Raw genomic sequence first — 19,481 nt, 5'->3', positions numbered from 1 at the left:
TAGAACTTACAGATTTGTATTTATTTTCTATAGTTTCCTTTGTGCTTTCCTAAGCAACTCATCATTTGCAACATGATCCAAGACTCATTTTAGATGATAAATTATTAATATGTAGTTCTTTGCAGGGGAGGTTTCAGTGGTACTAAAAACACCCTTAAAATCAACCAAGCAAGCAAAAAACTAAAACATAAACACACAAACAAAAAATTACAACAAAAATCGCAACAAACCACCAACCAAAAAACACCCAGTCTCAAAGCATCCATCATTTAATAATCATACTCAGGCTATTGTCCCATGATAGCTGATAACTGACACAGTATTACATTTGTATGTGAAATTTTGGGAGCTCCAGATGATATAAAACAGCAATGACATCATGCAATGTGCTGAATCCCTAGGGAAAAACTGTCCCAGTTGATTTTCCAGGCAATGTGATCGTGTTGTTGAAGAGATTGCATCTCTGACTTTGCACAATAATTGAGCTCAGCAACAGAAGAAACCTTTAGGAGGTGTATTTCTTGGTGGGAAAAAAAAAAACAGAAAGGGATCTTTTCTTTTATTTGTTCCTGAGTCATTTTGCAGTGTAAGTACTGTCTCTCATGGCAGCACTGAAGCCCAGCTAACCTGATTTGCTGCAGCAGAGTGAATCATCTCCACTCTCACTCAGGAAACACAAGGGCCATGGCCAAGCTGCCCACCCAGCACAGCACGTGCTACAAGCCCAGAGTAAATTCACCTCCCTTGTGAAACAGACTCTGGAACTGAACAAGTCACAGAACATCACAAGGTGGAAATAGTACACGTTTGGATAAAGAGCTCCTTTCGTACCCTCACAGATTCATTTTTTTCTACCAAATGCTACATTTGTGTCCTTGCCAACAGGCAGGACAATTGCCAAAGTCAAGAGTTTCTCATAAAAAAAGACACAGAGTTCCTAGATCTCTATTCATCATATTCTAGGAAGCTGCTCTAACTTACGTCAAAAGTAATAAAAAGCATGTTCAAGCTCTTTTCTCCACTTTTTCCCATTTCTTGTCAAAGTGGGAAAAATGGCAGAGAATTCAGAATATTTTCAGATTCATGCATTTATCAACAAATGTCTTGATTTTTTAGCACTTGAGATCTGAGTCCTGTTATAATTATTTTTAAAGACACTGTTGTTTCTGCAAAGATTGAATAAATATCTCAAGAAATTGTACCTTGCAACTGTTCATAGGTTTTCTTCTCTCCATTTAAAATAAGTATGAAATTTAGAGCATTATATATATATACTATTTTTATGCCAGCAAGCCTCATATTCTGGATATGAATCCTAGAAGCATGGAATTCTAAGCTAGATACAGAATATTAGAGTTCAGAGACTTATTGGAAAAATCAAGGGAAATACTATGTTTTCCATATTATGCACCTGTGTCTTTCTTATTTAAGAGAATGGAAAAGAATAGCATTCTTATCTGGCAACATTTTCAAAATATTAGACTGCTGTTTTAAAACAACCAAGTTCCTACCTGGACTTCTTTTAGGTTTGGAAATATTGAATACTGGGCTCTGATTCTCAAGTGGAAAATGAAAAGTAATACACATTTTCCCTGGATGGAGAAACCACAGTGGAAACTATGCAGTTTGCATTTGTGTACTTCCAGTCCTGATACTTTAAAAGATTTATTTTCAAGTAGTTTTAAAATACTTGTAATGCATAAAAGCAAATCAGAGTTATTTTACATTATGATTTTAAAAGCAAAACCATATTGATAGCACCCTTCATTCTGAACTGCTACTTGTTTCCTGCTCCCACAAGAATGCCACTTCACTAGCTAAGATTTCTAAAGAACTATCAAAAAACGAAATTACTAAAATGACATCATTTTTGACACCAAGCCCTTCTGGCTGACAGGTGAGGCCATGGCACTGGCAATGTCTTCTTGCATTAAGACAAGGATGCAATGTTTCAACTACACAGAGGAAGGGTTACATAACAACTGTAGCACCCTGCTCGGGGAGCCTGCAGCAGCAAGGGAACTCTCAGCAAGAAAGTTTGGGTAAGTTTTTCCTCCCTCATTTCTAAAATTAAAGCTCTCCATTTCTGGTTTGAGAGCATTGTTGCAGAGAAGTGTGGTACTTCTCACAGTGTGACAGTTAGCAGCAACTCAGGCTGACTTGAGCGTTGTCTTCTGGAACTTCCATAATGTTCTTCTCTAGTTCTGTGGAAACAAAAAAGTTATAAAATCAACTTAAAAGAAATTATACCATCTGATATTAAGGGTAACTAAAGCTGGATGCAGGCCCAGTCATTCTTTCAGGCTAAAACCTGGGCAGACAATGATATAAATATGCTTGCAGGTGTTTGAAACCGGCTCTAATGCTTGAAAAATCTCCCCAGTCCTTCAGACTGTAAACAAGGAAAAAGCACACAAAAAACAGAACTCCACATACTGATGAGATTTCCTGCCCCAATTTGGGCCCTCTGCCTAGGAGGGTTCTCCAGCTCCTTTATCATGGACTGTTCAAAGGCCAAGGCAGCAACTCGGGAAAAAAATTCTTTGACATTTTCTCCTAGGAAACAAGAGAGAAATGACGTGGTTTTATAAAGGCACATCAACACATGACCATAAGTATAACAAGCACATCTGTGAACAGCTGACTGCTCAATACTGGGACAGAACAGGCCTCTCCAACAATCTGTCTCCCATTCTGATCACTGCAGAAAGAATTTCGAATTTTCTTACTCTAGAATACTGTACCTGTTTTAGTATACAGTTAGCTATAGAACTGCAGTAATAAAACACAGCAACATGGTCCTCTCTCAAGATAGGAAAGGGACACTTCATTGTAACACTACTTTCCTTATGTACACTCGAATGCTGAGAACAGAGCACAGCTCATTGGTCAGAGCAAGCAACACCTCTAGCAAGATGTTCTTCCTGTAAACAATACAGTTTCTGACGGTACACATTCTGTAAACAATAGCAGGTGCATCTTTGTTTGAAATTCTTTCCTTTCTGTTTTTCTATGAGAAAGCTTGTATTTCTCAGGTAGTCCATGGGAAAGCTTTCCTGTTTTCACACTTTCCCAGGCTTTGCATCCCCATGTACCCTGTTCTGCACCTTTATTTTTAGCCAGCAACAGAGAGAATTCATTTTATGGTGTAATCTTTTTCCATTGCAAACGTTGAGTAGTAGTGCACATGTGTATTTATATAACTATCCATGAATTAAACATGCTCAGATACTGCAAAGCAGCTCGATTACTTCTGCAAACACGACAGTGAAAGCACACATACAAATGCTCAAATAAAACCAGCCATTAATAAGCCAGAAGTTTCGAATAGCAAAATGTAACAACAAAAAACCTGGCAATGGGGAGATAAGAAATTCCTCCCACTCCAACATCAGCCCTCGTGGTTATGCTATTTTTACATCCTTTGCAGTAATTTACCTGTTTTGGCTGAGACTGACCAGTATTCTGCCTTCATCTCCTTGGCAAAACGGATGGCATCCAGCTCTGTCCTTTCACACACAGCATCTGACTGGGCAAACAATGTGGGATAACTTGAGCAGAAGTGTCTGGGCTGGTAACAGCACAGAGGCACTGCCATAGCACCTACACTCTGATGCTTCCAGTTTTCTCAGTGGCCTTTCTGACCTTGCCTAGACTTGGGCAATCAGACATGACTGCAAGAACGTTCAAGTATTTAATATTGGTTTTAATGGAAGTCTCCACTCAGATCCCGCAGCACTGAAACAAAACAAGAGTTAACAAGTGACTCTTGTATTTAACACATTCCCTGGTAAAGGGCTATCAAGCCAGCAGCTCAGTTAATGGTCTCTAAATCCTTGTCACCTCATCATTCTCAGAGAAGAGTTGTGGGACCAACTAGTAACAGAAGAAACAAGTTTGTTTTCAAAGCTTTAGAATTTTTTTTCTACAGAAAGACAAACACAGGACTGAGAATTGTACAGAGAGACTGTATTCACCCTGTTCTTTTGAAAAATTTGTGATATTTAATTAAGTAAGAAACTTTCCCTGTTCCTGAATAATGAACACACTATCCCTTAAAAACCAATTTCCCTCTAATTTTTCCAATAGCTCTCTGAACTCTAATACACAGTTGTGAGTATCTAGCTTAGAATTCCATATTTCTAGGATCCATATCCAGCATGTCAGGCTTGCTGGCATAATAAATAAAAATATAATGCTCTAAATTTCATACTTATTTTAAATGAAGATAAAGAAGAAAACCTATGAACAGTTACAGAACAACAACAAAACCTTCAAGATCACTATGTATGTGTATACATGCTTGAAAAATGTCAGGCAAGAAATATTTCACTAACTATTCATTTTTTTAGAAAGCCTCTTCTTAAATGGGTTTCAAGTGTGCTGTTCAATTTACCTTTTAAGTTTTTTCTAAAGGTCTTTATCTCAATGACATTGTGCACAACTTGCAAGGGAAATCACTTGAAGAACTAGGAAAAATCTGATTTCCTTATCTGCACTCAATTTACTCACCACCAAATCTTTTTTTGTTCCAACCAGAAAGATGAAGCTGGAATCTGGCTCATTCTCCCTCAATGCATCCTCTAGCCACTGTCTGAAATACAAAAAAGAAATGACAGAACCAGTCAGAGGGAACAAGCAGTACAGGAGAAGATGATAGATAATACAGTCACAAGAAAAGTGAGTGGAAGAACTTATATGAGAGTATCCAAGGGCTTTTTTTCTAGCCAGAGGGAGCACTAGCTATTCCAACTCCTTTGAATATATCTCCCACTAAGGAAAAATCATACCCATGGCAGGGTACAAATTCAACAATCATTTTAGCACCTAGAGAGGATATTTCTCAGTGTAAGGGAGAAGGCAAAGTTTGGTGCAAGATAAGGAATAAGAAAGCAAGAAGCAACTGAAAAGGTATGAACCACATAGCAGGTTAGATACAAATGGGAATAAAGAGTGAAATAATCTGTTCAGCATTATAAAACAGCTGCCTATGAAGGCTGTATGATTCTTGTCTCACAGGCTTTTATATTCTTGTTACTCTGGCAATCAAGTTTCTCTTGAGTCATCCAACACAAGTCAAGGAGGGAAGGGAGTGTGTGTCTGTGTGGGAAATCAGGTTCACAGGCTTCAATTACTTTCAGCCAAGCAGAGACACTAATATATATATTATTTTACAAAGTCCTATGTAAATGAGCTAAGCACCATAGTACACATTCAAATAAGGCAGAGTGCAGGTTGTAAGGAGTCTGTAGCTGCATCACAGTCACAACAGCACGTTAGAAATACATATGCTCTGAGCTGTGACAGCAGTGTGGATCATAGCTCTGAAGGGCTTTGCAGCCTGCACTAAAAGCAGAACGAGTTTACTCATAACAATTAGTGTGCTGTGGTAACCAAATCATTACAAGCATCTGAACCAGTAAGTTTAGCTGTATCTACACACACTTGGAGTTTTTAATTTTCTCTCTTATTTTTGACAGCCTGTCTCCCATCAGAACCACAGAAACTAGAGAAAGAAAATGTTGGGATAACAGTGCACCTAAAAAATGAAAGGCTCATGAGACATTATGCATGAGATGCATCTAATCAATTTTATCATTTACATTAGATTCCAGCCTGTTATTCTATTTACAGCAAATAAAGTAAAAAAAAAAAAAAAAAAAAAAAAAAGATGCTTTTGGGGTACACTTCATCTCTTCTTGCACATCTAGCTTTGGAAGGACTAAGCCTTTACTCCAGTGCCTCTCTCTCTGCACTGACTTTAAAGGAAGTCAAGTGTAAGCAGTTCAAATTTATGCCCTGCATTTTCTCCAGAAAAATCCCTCCCTAAGTAATCCAAACTAGTGACTGTCATTTTTAATTTCTTGGCTCAATAGAAAATATACTCATGATCCAGCAAGTTCTTAACACCTACATATGGAAGGCAATTAAACCTGCTGTAAAAACCTTTAAAAGATAAGCCAAAACACAGAAACTTACTTGGTATGATCCAAAGTTTGGATATCAGCCAGATCAAACACAGTTATTATAACTGCAATAAAAGACAAGAATTATAAAAAAGGTAATTAAATTAGAAAGTGTATCAGAAGTCTCTCCAACCCATCTTGTTAGACAGAGAGAATGTTTATGTATAAGGTTTTAAGAACAGATTTAACACATAGCAGATGGAAGATTATCCATTTGCTCATTCCTTTTCTTTTTCTAGCACCCAATAAGACCTAAGTCCTTAGTCTTCAACATCATATCTGTAGCCTGCAGTCTACAGTGCTATCAACCCTTTCATTGTGGGACCACTAATTACCACAGGATTGTCTCTTACCAAAGGGAAAGCCAGAAATATCCACATCCAACTCCAGCATTAATCTCACCCAACCTCAAATTCTTTTCCCCCTAGTCACAAGTGCCACTTTCTATCACTGCATCATCAGAACACACAGAGCCTGCAGATGTGACAACACATCAAGTCATGAACGTCTTCATCCCTTCTGCCCTGCAAGAATGGACAGTCCATTCCAGCACACTGTGTCTATAGGTACCTTCCCAAGGAGCATCTATGGATATACACTGCTGTACAAAATACAACCTCCTGACAAAAGCAGGACCAAATTAATATCGTTCTCACCCTCTGCTCCTCGGTAGTAAGCAGATGCAATGCACTTGAACTTCTCCTGACCCGCTGTGTCCCATCTGTGCAACGGGGGAAAAAAGAAATTTCAGGTTAATGAAAGCCAGGGTAAGCTGAGTAAACATGTTAATGAAGCAGCAGACTGGTACAAGGCAGAGAAGAATGTGATACCAGAGAAGTGTCACCATCTGGAACATGTTACTCATTAACTACTGATAGAAATACAGTAAAGCTCTATTAGTCAATGAAGACATGTGAACACCATTTTTACCTTTTCATAAAAAATACTAGTAATTTTGGAGACAATTCAAATATTTGTATTCTGTATGGTAATATCCTTTCCTTAGGATATTTTTTTCTTTCACCTCTGCAACTTGCATGTATTTCTAGGGCAATCTAGTTTTGTAAATTTTCTCTGCTAATGCTAGCTAAGTCATGTATTAACTCATGTCAGAATCTTGCAACTGCTAGATAAGATATCTGTCCCTACAAATTAGAGACCTGCAGCTCAGTCTACCAGGTACTAATGACACCATTAAATAAAATCAAGAATGTCCTTCTAATTAATGAACACGATATGCAATGCCTTCAGCTACTGCCAGCACTGCAGAGGTTTGGGTTTTGTTATAGCCTTGCACTGCCAGTCACAGATACTTTCAAATATATCTTGCATGGAAATCTCTCAGCAAGAGGGGGCACTAGTGCTTATCATATGGAAATGTTCTACCCAGCTTCTGAAGACTTTGCAGATAATACAACCTGACCTTATTGCTTCAGTTTGCAAAGCGCTGATGCATTAGTCTAGATTTTTAGAGGGACTCAAGTTCCAAAAGGATAGCACCTGGCAGAACTTCCCAAACTCAATTGCAGTGAAATCGGTAGGAAATGGATTTTTAAGTATTTTTCAATAAATACCACAAGCCATCTATTCACATCAGTGATCTCACTAGAAAAAAAGTGTTCCGGAGTAAAAAGGTTTTTAAGATTCATGCACTAAAATACCTCTGCAAAGCACCTTATTTCTGTTTTAGGTCACACTACAGATGATTCCATAAAGCCCTCTCCTGAACAATGTTGCTGGCCACCAGAAACACAAAGGGACACCACAGACCCAAGGCAGGTGGAAGAAGGGCAGGACTCCCACTAGTCTGAGAAACAAAGTTTAAAATCAAAGCTATTAGGTTCACCTTCTAATAAAACCACTCCAGCCTATGATTTAGGGATAATTAATTAGTTGCTAATTAAGAGATGTTGAAGTCACTGGACACCTTAGCATTAATTTCAATGACTGCAGGAATAAAACCCCCAGTAAAGCTAAGTTCAGTGCTCATTGTGCCTACTAAACTCAAATCACAAACTGGGGTTACATTAGCACTGGACAAAGCTGTGGCAAAAGCTTCCACTTCTCCTTTATGAACATTGAGTAAAAAAGACAGAAATCCACTGAAGTAGTGCAAGACATCCAGATGAATTTTCATTGACAAGCTTGTAATATTTTTCAGAGATGAGAAATCCAAGAGTAAAATTTCTACTAAAACTGCAAATCCAGAGACAGAATCTTTTCTTCAGATCACATTATTCTTTGTGCAATTGCATTAATTTTTTAAAATCTTTATTCCACTACAGCCTGCAGCAACTGAAGCTCTGCTGAGACTGTACTCTATGCAATGCTTAACCATGCTCTTTCAACTCACATCTGGAGGTTATATGGCATTCCAATTATCTCAAAACGTTCAATCTCAAAATCTACTCCAATGGTCGCCTTGTAGTCTCGGTCAAAATTATCTTTACAAAATCTGCAATTAAAAAAAAAAGATGAAATACCAATAAGACAACTACAAATAATTGCAAAACTAACATTGTCTAGGGTAAATTATGAAGAAAAGAAAAAACTGTGGATTTGCTATATAATGTAGAAACAGACAAAAAAACATAAAGACACTAACTAAAAGAAAAGGAGATACTGTTTAACAAACTAGAAAGCACATATATCTAATAAGCTCTCAGGATAGTATGAGACTCAGAATAAAACATCTTTGGGCTCTCAAGGGAGGTACAGTATCTTCCAGTTTTAGTTACAAGGAAATATATTTTGAGTCACAAATAATGACCCAAATGAAACAAAGACTCAGACACTGGAATTTTTTTCCAATTTTTTAGCCTTTAGACTGGATTCCTTAAGAAAACAGTTTCATATCTGACTGGATAAAAATACTTCAGAATGTAACATATACTGATTGAAGTGCTAGAGCACAACTTTCTGTGTTGATTTATCAAGACTGTCTCATACTCTTGACTTCATTCAAACCACAATGTACTGGTTCAGGTTCAAACCAGAACCATCAAGCACTGCTCTGAAGCCAGCAATGGAAATGAGAAACAGGAGAATCAAACCATCAGCTGAGACATACTGTACCTGTTGATAAGACTGGTCTTCCCAACATACAGGTCTCCTACCACAACCACTTTGGATATTTTCAGCCTGTTATAAATATTTGAAAATATTACACAGTTTTAGTAGTAATTTCAACAATCTCCTTCTAAAAATTCTGATTTAGAGGTTTAAATTGCAAGTGAGGAGCACATGTACCCGTGACTTAGTTTATCTATGTGCCACTGTGCTGCACAATCCGAGTCTTAAATTGCAAGAAAGAAAGCCACCAAAAAACCAAACCCTTCTGGAGTAGAAGTAGTCCATTTCTTACCCTGTTTATTATTTCTTAATTTCAATTCAGTGGAACTAATTTTATTCTATTAAAATTGCTTTGACTACAAGTATATGCATTTGGCATGTTTTTACATAAGTTTATACATAAGACCACAGTATATCTTCGTCCTTTGCATTCCAGTTTATCCCAAGTTTCTCATTGACTTTAATAGCACAAATGAAGTCCCAAGTGCAGAAATAAGGAATTGCTGATAATAAAAGAACCCACTGCAGAATGTGCCTCTGGGAAAAACAACCCACAGGGCTAGAGCCAATACATTTTCTGACTATCTGGAATAATATTAATCTGAACCTGGCTTCATGAAAATAATCCTCTTTGCTCTAGGTCCTCCCACAGGATACAGCAGATGGGCTTTAGGTGACTCAGCCTGCATTCTTAAAATTGAAACTGTGTCTCTTTTAGGAGATCCAGGTGGATAAGTGAATGTAAGTTTATTTATTAACCCAAACTTGGACTGACATCTCTGGTGCACATGCTACAAAAACAGCTTAAGAGGTTTAATGCTCTTTTCTATCAAGGAATGGCTTTTTAACAAAGGAGGTGATCTTCTATTGAATACTATTTCTGGTTACATCAACTTCCATGTGATGCTGATTCCAAGTTATCAAAATAGCTGAAAAAATGACTGGTAAACTGCATGACTAATATTTCCAAAAAAGAAAAAAAGAGCTTATGTGCCAGTCAACATTAAGTGGGTGACCACAAACCCCTGTGCTCCTGATTACTATACTGAATAAAATCAATGACCTTAAGGGAAAAGCCAAAGAGTAAGTGATGGCTTAGAGGTGTGTGCTCCATTAATTCATACTGGGGAAAGAACTCCCTAGATCAGACCATTTAACACGAAGATGGACTATCAGGAGAGTATTAAATACAGCCATTAGCTACTGAATTTATATACTTAGCTTTCCAAAGGACAAAGAAATATTTTATTAGCTGGGATAATGGAAAAGGAAGATAATGGTTATTCCTGTCAAGCTTTACAAGTACTGCACAACACACTCTGGCTGCCCTTCCTACCCCCATTCCACCAAGAAAGGACTTAAATGACCAAATAATAATCATATCTGGAAAGCAGTGACAGAAATGCAGTTTCATTCTATTCACAAAGACAAAATTTACAGCCTTTTAGTTAGACTCTGTTACCAGAATAAATTATATAGAGAGTTAGTTTACTATATAAATTAAAAAATATACTAATAACAAAAATACCAAACAAATACATCTTGGAAATTGAAGGAAAAATACCTCAATTCAATAAAGCATGGCTTACTTGGAAAATTGTCCAGACACTTGCAAAAAATTTACATGAAACTAAGGTAGTGACTGTGTTTCTAAAAAGGAATAAAGTCACTGATGTCTCTCAGGGTGACATATTTTGGCTTAAAAAGTTTTTTTTAGCAAGACTCCCTAGTGAAATGAATAAAAAGTTGCATTTAAAGATGGATATCATGACAAGTCTCATGTCAGCAACTCCAGAGCTGGAGGAATAGTGAGCTAATTGTCAGCATTCATAGGAGCTCCACTTTATGGAGGATCCTTCACACTGAAACCAGAAGCATTTATCACTAAAATGTACAGCTATTTATTTTAACTGAATAGTGATGATTTCAACACAGTTTAGCTTTCTTGCCTTGCTTCAGAGATTAAATCAGTAATGGCAACAGTTCTGGAAGAGAGATAATGCACGGGGAAAAAAAAACCTTCAAAATCATTAGTAGTGCATAAATCAGCTTATTTTGATTTTTAAATTCTATGTATTTACCAGAATTTTCCTTCAGTTTTAAGGAACCATTTAAGAGAACTTCTCAGCATGTATACTTCAAAAAGATTAAACCAGATTTCTAGACGTTTCAAGAAACTTAGAACTGCTGCCTTTATATCCCTCCAAAGCCTTTATTAACTGCTCCTTTAGAACACCTGCAGAGAGCACAGCAAGACTGGATGTGTTAGACCTTTTGAACTAAGTGTTTACTTAAAGGGTGTTAAAAACCTTGTCATTTCTAAACTACTACACCATTTTTTTCAATGTTACTTATTCCAGCAGAAGAAGAGGCACTTGTTTCATGCTCTGTAGAACAGGTCAGAGAACTGCCCCATGCAGGGGCTTAGCTGCCTTAAAACATAATGGAGTGAGGAATATGAGGAATGATGGGGAGAAAGGTAATGAAGAAAGGAGGCTATAAAGAGCTTAAAACACTTCCTTCCTTGCATACCTGGCTTAGTACACACTTACCCAGCTGTTGCAGTGCTGTGCTGACAAGCAGTCCTGACCTGTGCATGGAAGTGCTCTTTAAACTGCAGACAGGCCTCAGGTGTGTACCACTGAAAAGAGAGAACAGCTGCTGGCACAAACTGGGGGATGGCTACTGGGCAGGAGGTCAAAGAGGCAAGGAAAAAACAGACAAAATGATTGTTCACAGGGTTTGTCAAGAACAGAGTTACCCTGGCATAAGAAAAGGGCTGGGTTGGGTCAGAAGGCAGCAAGCTTTCCCCAGAGCTGTGTCTGTAAAAACTCCTTGGGACAACACCATCCTTTGAGCACCTTTTTGAGTGTCAGTGTCCAGCACTGCCTAAGCACCCATGGCCAAATCTGTTTGCTCATCATTCTGTACAACAGTAAGTGCTTTCAATTATCCCAACAATCTAAGACACACAAGACAAACACAGATGGGAGCACACCACCAGCACGTCATTATTACTGTGAAGTTTTTCAATCTTTTATAAGTGTGAAGGACTGTTTTTGTTACTAGACCTTTAACTGGGAATTAGTTAAAAATGAGGAAAATTTATTTTATTTTGCATTTGTTTAAAATACCTGTGGTATTTTTCATAAAATTAAAAGCAAAATATGTGGCTGAGATGAAGAATGGAAAAGAAAGTGAACTCCCTTAAAAGGACCTTTTGAACAACTAAAAAAACCAAGTGTTAATTCCTTGCCCTTCCCAGTCCTTAACTGTTCCGCTATACTTCAAATACAAAAGTCTTTGGGGACATCAAAGGTATTTTGTCTTTGCTTCTACAGTGCCTACTACATTTGATCTACTGTATGACTAAGGTTCTTGTACAAACAGAAAATTAAAATTGCCTCAAAATCTTTAACCATAGCCTCCTAATTAGATTTTTTGCAAATTTAATACCAGCTATGGTTCCTCTTTGCCCTCAGTGTTGGAGCCCCTTCAGCATGTAATTATGACTGTTTTGCTGAAAAAACAAGATAAATATTGTAAGATAACACTTGTATAAAAAGTCACTTTTTGTAAATGTTAGAAAGAAGAATGAGCATTATTATTAAAGAGGTCAATATTGAATGGGACTATGAGGCTACACTAAACTTTGAAAGAATCTTAAATAATTTGTAATCTTAACAGAAGACAACAAGTGTACATTAAATTAAATTCAAATACCATATTAGCACAATGGAAAGACAGATCAGTGTGGCAGGGGCTACATACTGTGACCAAAGGGATAAAAAACGCTTACCTTGGGAAACTGGGAGATTCTTCTTTCTCTACTCACTGGGGGAACAAAATGCATTAGGCTGGACTTCATCCTCCAAGTTCAGTTAAGTTTTACAAGACTGAAAATATGTAAAAAGAAACACAGTATTCAGGAATTACCTCAATACAGCGAGAACTTGATAAAAACTAACCTTGGAGACTTGTCATATTTTTTTTTTTCGGTACAACTGGCTGTTCTTCAACTCAGGTTGCATGGAAGGAAAGCTGTTTTTCGTTTAAAAAGGACACCTCAGTGTGCATAGCTGTAGTAGCAAACAGTGGCCGCCTGAAATTGCAAGGCACCAACTCTAATTCCCTGGGAGGACAGAGAATTTTTCACTTAATTCAACTCAAGTGCTCGCAGTTTAGCCCTCAAAGGATTCTGCAGTGTTTAATTTTAAAATCTTGCTCATCATTGTTTCAAATGCCTCTGCACTAAGCAGGTTAATTAATGTTAGGGGATCCCAGATTTCATGTGGTCAGAAGAAGGGAGGAAAGATGAAGCTGCCACATTTCTTGGCACAACATCAAACTTTCATCCAAGATCAGCTCAGAAAGAATGAAATTCGTCTGACATGGAAAAAGAAAAATGCTCACATGAAGATCACAAATGCGTTCAGATGTCTCACCTGAGATATATCAATTTGGTTATGTAAGGAAACCTCGTGGGTTGCTGGGGGAGGGGACCCTTAATAGGGCACCGATTTCTTACTGGCGTTCAAAAGAACATTTCTAATGGGAGCATTTTCATCATGTAGCAAAGTGTAAGGAAGGACTCACCGAGCAGCAGCTGATGCAGCAGGATTCCAGCCGCACAGGCAGCTCAGCCCCTGCTACGTGGCCATAGCAACAGGTTTGCAACAATTCCCTTCCTCCCCTTCTTCCACAGAGCGGGAAGGCGGGGTTGGAGTAATTTAACTATACACAGAGCCGTAGATTTAAAACAACAAACTCGTTATAGTGGACATACAGGTCCCTTTGATCAGAAACTGCTCCTTCATAAACCAAATGGTCCCTAAGCCTGGGGAAGGAAACAGTTCCATTTTCTCCATTTTCTCGTTGTGTATATGATACAAAGAGCTGGATGAACCTATTAGACAAGGAACTATTGGAGTGGGGAACTGTCACAGTGCTAATATTAAGCATAGCAGCAATTTTAAAGAAACTCCCAAGGGATTTTTTCAGCATTTCAACTTGATTTCATCTCAGCTTTAAAGTCAGGATGCGCATGCCACTAATGAGACATTCTGAATTATATAAATGTCTTTCTACTCATTAATAATCTTGCTTTCTAATGTACAAAACTCCAAAGACAAGGAATAAGAAATTACACAGCTGTTTTGCATTACCTAAGTACTGTTAATTAACTCATTAATTTAGACAGTATTTAGTAAGCCAGAGTGCAACTTAGGATGCTAAAAGATTTTGCTTTTTTTGTATTTTATTGGGATTTAAATTTTCAACTTTCAGGAGAAAACAAAGCTCTGTCATTCTAATAGTTATATTTTGATAAAGCTGTAAGCGGCTTTGAACCAGGAGACAAGCCTCTCCCACTTCTGCAGCAGACTAAAAAGGTTAAAGGGCACATCAAAGCAGCCTGGTCTTTTTAAACAGTGAGTAATTACAGAAGAAAAAGCCCTACAGATGTGTTTTACAAGCACACACAAAGAATAATGCTTAAGAAAATGGCTAGTCCACTACTTAGAATTAATGTTTTATTTTCTTCCACGAGGAATTGCTTTTAAACCACTTCAGGCACAAATATGAGCTCAACTGTACCAAGACAGCCACTTGTCCACTAAGAACACAGATTTGTAGCTGATGGGTTATTCACCAAAGAAGGTGAGATTACAGTATTTATCTATTACCATATGCAGAGTTCTACTTACACTGCTTGGGAGATCTAGACCCTTGTTACAGTGTGCTCCTGTCCTTCTGGCCAGCTTGAATGATTTCACAGCAATATTAATGTCTTAATGTCAGAACTATTAGCAGAGTTCTGAACACAAAAACTCCACGAGTTGCTAAGAGTTCCAAATACTAACTTGCTTTCTGCATGTTCTAGTTGTAGTTCAGCACCTCCTAAGCACAGTAAACACCTGCCATGTGTACAAAGCCTGACTCACTGCTCCTCTACTAGAGCTCTTCCACAAACTAAACTACCAAAACCCCAGTTCAGCAGTCTCAGTGAACACAAAGCACAGGAGGGACCAAGGCAACCACACAGATATATTTCAAAATTGAGAGGCCATCTTCACTTATACTTAATGTATTTAATCTAAATCTCACACACACATAAGCATATCCCAATTTACCTTATCAACAAATAAGACACACCATTACAGGAAAAGAACTTAAGAAATAAAAAGCTGCTAAGAATACTGAGAATGATCCATATTTTCTCTTCTAAAGAGCTGAAAGGGGATTCAGTCACCACGGAGGGCTGGGAATACAGTGTCTCCATGGCATCACAATCCTCCTTATCTCACCATTGCAAGAGCAGTAGTGCCAGCAGCTTCTGTGGACAGACAAAGGATGTGAGGAAGGCATTCAGAAGGCATACATAAAATAATTTAACATCACAACCACTAACAAAATCAGTATTCCAAGCTACAGTGAAGGACAAGACAGAACAACTCACAGCAAAAGCAGAGATAACACTGAGGGACAAGTGTCTGATTTGGTCTCGCTCTTTCTACGCTGAGAAAAGTTCATGTTTTTCCTATGGAAATCAGGTGAACTTCAAGTACATAGTTAGTGGAAGTCCAATCTAATTCCGGCAAATCACCTGTAAAGTAAATAATCAGCTCTAAAATGTTGCAGATAAATGAATCCTTTCCAGAAAATACTTTTTAAAGTAGCAATTTTTATTTTACGGATTTTTGAAGATCAACAAATCAGAACCTATTCCTGTGATGCATTTTAATCCAGCTGATCAGAATTACTTTGGATTTGTGAAATCCTTTGTAAGAACTTTGATTATTACAATTGTTACTCAGACATAATGAAAAATATCCCAACGGCTTCACTATCTGCCCTATCCTTTTATAGCACCAGCTGTTCAGAGTTTTTCCTGACGCCAGGTAACATCCGACAATCCAGAACACCCTTAAATTGTGCCACAAATTGCAATCACCCGTTCTTCCCGTGTACCTTCCTCTGAACAGTTATGTGAAACTACGTAATAATGGAAAAACCCTTACTACACATTCTGGCTGTTCAGGGTGACATTCTGGAGTAGAACAGGAAAGAAAACCTAGTCCAAAACTACTGCGCTCCCTTCAGCCCTTGTACCCCAAGGCACTCGCCTGCTGTATTTCTGCCCTTAACTCGCCCACCATTTTGTTCGCTCGGAATTTTTCTCGATTTTGTTCGAGTAAAATTACTTTGAATGCAGGGAGCGAGGAGAGAGGCTACACACTGCAGCAGAGAACCGAGGTAGAACGGCCGCCACTCCGGGACCTCGCGGCGCCATCGCCGTCCCCTCACGGCTCCCCTCAGCGGCCGCGCCTCAGCGCCCCGCGCCCCGCTCCCAACTACGCCATTGACGTAACTCCCTCCGCGCGGGCGCTGCTAAACGCGGCGCTCACGCTGGCGACGCAGGGCCGGGCCCGGGGCTCGGCGGCGTTAGTCGCTATTCACGAAGAGGCGCGTACGCAAACAGCGGGCGCTGTGGCAACCGGGGCACGCGCGCGCTGCGGGCCGGCCGGCGCTGAGGGGCGGCAGCCGGGGCGCGGTAATGGCACACGGCGCCTTCGATTATTTAGTCTGTTTCGTTTGCTTTGAAGTGAGAAGTGGAGTCGTTTAGAGACTGTTTTAACTTTTGGTTTTGTTGTTAGCAGTTTTCAGTATTGGCGGTCGTAGTGTTCAGTCAGCTGAGGCGCTTTCTGTACTGAGGGAAGGGCGCGCGGGGGCGGGGGGGGGAAGCCCTCACGTATTCTATCAAACGTTACCGAATTCTGAGGGCAGGTTTCAACCAGATCCCTTTAACAAATGCTTTTCTTCTTTGGGAAAAAAAGAGGTATTTTGTTTTCCTTTGCTTTAATTTTATTATTTTAAGCCTCCTCCAATTCTGGGCATTGGGCCTCTTCACTTGAACCCTTTAGAAAGCATTCCCTCAAGGAGCATCCTTCCTTGAAATGTCAAGCTTTCTTTCTCTCTCTCTTTTTTCTTTACAGTGTTCAGAGAGAATTAAACCAGATTAAGACAATTCAGCAGATGAGCACACGTTAGTGCTGATGATGCACGATTCCAGCCTCTTTCTCAGCTTCCTGACAGTGTATGTTTGCTAAAAGAGCTCCTTGGGGACACAGGGCACAGTTTAAAGTCAGTAGGTGTCTTCGTGGTACATTATCTGCCCAGTCACCAAGTACAGCCATTTTAGAGTATTTTTAGGGATAGGGAGAATCTTTCTCAGGAAGATTCGGCATGGCAACACCTCGTATCTCAGCCTACCTCCCCCCTGATATAGACCCCACCAAAGCTGCTGTGGCCTTTGGGAGGAGAGCCCTTCCTAAACTGAACGAGGAGCTGCAGGCTCCCGAGCTGCTGACACAGCAGCGGGCGCTGATGGCTCTCTGCGATCTGGTCCACGATCCAGAAAAAGTCTACCAGGCAATAGCACTGGGTAAGTGATCTGTTCTCACTAGCTCTGACACACTGGGGCCGGCTGAGGGGGGAACCCCATTCTACTTTCTTCTTTTACTTTTTCCTTACAATATCTTTGATGATGCAAGACGCCTCGGAAAAAATTCCTGTTTGTTTTACCTTAGAAAGGTAAAAAATATTATAATAACATATACGTGACAGTTATTATAAGAATTGTCAGCACTTTAAGATTCATCAATGGGTCACTGTAAGTTTTATCTACCCCTAAATACAAAAGTACTGCAGGATCTCTCTTTCCATAGAATCATAGAATTGTTGAAGTTGGGAAAGACCTCTAAGGTAATCCAGTTCAACTGTTAACTCTGCCCTACCATGATCACCACTAAACCATGTCCCCAGACTTTATTCTGTTTTTATCTAATTCCTAACATAGGCTTATTAAAAAAAACCCCTCTTAATTAGTTCAAAGTTAGAACTCCATCACCATCAACACCCACTTGCCTGGAACTTAATGAGAAATTAGAAAAGAAAGAAATGTGAGCAAATTTATCATACTCATCAAAACCACATCTGGCCACCACTTATTTCAAAAGCCTGGAAGAATCCTGAGTTTTGATTTTGGGGGAGGAAAAAACCCCTAACCACAAGCTTATTTTTGCAGTTTTTAGCAGTCTGTGGTTTATCTACAGAGCTCATTATGTAACACAGAAAAACCCCACTTTTTTGCTACTGCTTTTTTCTCCATGTACTTCCTTTGTATTTTTTTCCTCTCATGAAAGAGAGTAATGTTCAAAATTTATTAAGTTAGTGTTTGATAAACAGTTTGATTGCCAAAGCAATGTGAGATTGTTGTTACTTTGGGGTTGTTAGGTTTTTTGGCTTTGGTCAGTGCCATATGTGCATATACAATCATAAATGGTTCACCACATTTATTTCTGTTCAAAAAAGACAAGAGAGTGTCAATCCTGCAAAAACATGCTTTTCTAAAGACATCAATAGCTCTACTTACTTATTTTTAGAGTTATGTCACTTTATATTTGCAGGATTAGGATTTAACTTGATAAGGAGTCAGGAGCTTGTTTGTAGCATGACATTTTTGGCAGTAGGCCTTGAAATTTGAAAGTTCCTTACTTGAGATATGACAATGAGAATTTCACTGTCAGGACAAGCTGAAAATTCTGAGGCACTTCAAATTGTGACATAAATGATGAATATTGCTATTTCAAATTAATGTTGGAGATAAGAAATGTGAAGATGAACTCTGATGTCTCCTAGGATTCTTGGACAGCCTGAAGAATTTGCTGGTGCATCAAGATCAAACTGTCCGGCAAAAAACAACAGAAGTTCTCTCTATAATGGCTTTGCACAGTATTGGCAGGTAGGTGCAATTCCAGAGTTTACTGAACCATGTGGGAGTGATGTTTCACTGAGAAATAAGAACAGAGTTCCTAAGTTTTGTCAGACAGATGCAGCGTAAAGAAGAGTTAAGATTAAATATCTCAAATACGTACAAAGTTTTATTATACTGTGCTAAATCTGTCCTCCATTGCTGTTTTTAGGGAAGGGCTAATACGAAGTGGAGTCATTTCTGCCCTCACTGGGCTCCTGGATGATCCAGTAGACATCTGTCGGAAGAACACCCATCAGATTTTTGACAGGCTGGCAAAATTACCTGAAGGTAGGAAGTTTTAAGCAGTTAAGTATTCAACTAGACAACACAGAGAGGAAATCAGGTGAATTCACCTATGCTCCAGATTTAATTTATTCTGTTTCCCTTGAAACTCTTATTTTAAAACAGTACCTTGTCTATTTCTGCTTATCTTCATTTTCCTTAGTTAACTTTCTTAGGTCTTATGCAAGTTAAGGATACCTACTCAGGATACACTGCACTGCATGCTTGAATTGGTATTTCAGAATCTTGCATTAAAATTTCACTTTGTCCTTTCTGTTCAAGGTGTGGACCAGGTGTTCATCACAGTGCATTAGTTTCATAAGTGTTTTAATTTGAACATTAGTCTT

The 19,481-nt window shown here is 38.8% G+C and overlaps 2 protein-coding genes across 7 annotated transcripts in view; one reads left to right on the top strand and one right to left on the bottom strand.

Moving 5' to 3' along the window:
• On the bottom strand, positions 1-16,334 carry RAB36 (RAB36, member RAS oncogene family). 5 transcript variants are annotated; one of them, XM_088176250.1, is made up of 13 exons: positions 16,241-16,334; positions 15,496-15,642; positions 15,170-15,372; positions 12,838-12,934; positions 11,591-11,679; positions 9,042-9,107; positions 8,320-8,427; positions 6,623-6,687; positions 5,980-6,031; positions 4,513-4,594; positions 3,439-3,529; positions 2,437-2,556; positions 1-2,204 (listed from the first exon to the last, which is right to left on the bottom strand). In XM_088176250.1, exons 4-13 carry the CDS (start codon positions 12,904-12,906, stop codon positions 2,140-2,142), a joined length of 807 nt encoding a protein of 268 aa, XP_088032376.1. In that variant the 5' UTR covers positions 12,907-12,934; positions 15,170-15,372; positions 15,496-15,642; positions 16,241-16,334; the 3' UTR covers positions 1-2,139. The 5 variants fall into 5 exon arrangements, with proteins under 5 accessions (XP_088032376.1, XP_088032378.1, XP_088032375.1 ...); XM_088176252.1 differs by lacking the exon at positions 15,170-15,372; XM_088176249.1 differs by lacking the exons at positions 15,170-15,372; positions 15,496-15,642; positions 16,241-16,334 and adding an exon at positions 13,635-15,140.
• A 222-nt stretch (positions 16,335-16,556) lies between these two features.
• RSPH14 (radial spoke head 14 homolog) overlaps positions 16,557-19,481 on the top strand; it is a 77,063-nt gene continuing 74,138 nt past the window's right edge. For both annotated transcript variants that reach the window (XM_088176212.1, XM_014894697.2), the window contains exons 1-4: positions 16,557-16,590; positions 17,033-17,481; positions 18,738-18,840; positions 19,022-19,140. In XM_088176212.1, coding sequence (XP_088032338.1) covers positions 17,283-17,481; positions 18,738-18,840; positions 19,022-19,140 — 421 coding nt within the window. In that variant the 5' untranslated portion in view covers positions 16,557-16,590; positions 17,033-17,282. The remainder of the gene's footprint in view (positions 16,591-17,032; positions 17,482-18,737; positions 18,841-19,021; positions 19,141-19,481) is intronic.

The sequence above is a fragment of the Sturnus vulgaris genome, chromosome 19 (genome assembly GCF_052056855.1).
Source record: "Sturnus vulgaris isolate bStuVul1 chromosome 19, bStuVul1.hap1, whole genome shotgun sequence".
NCBI classification, from domain to species: domain Eukaryota; kingdom Metazoa; phylum Chordata; class Aves; order Passeriformes; family Sturnidae; genus Sturnus; species Sturnus vulgaris.
This window is presented reverse-complemented; position numbering and strand designations above follow the sequence as displayed.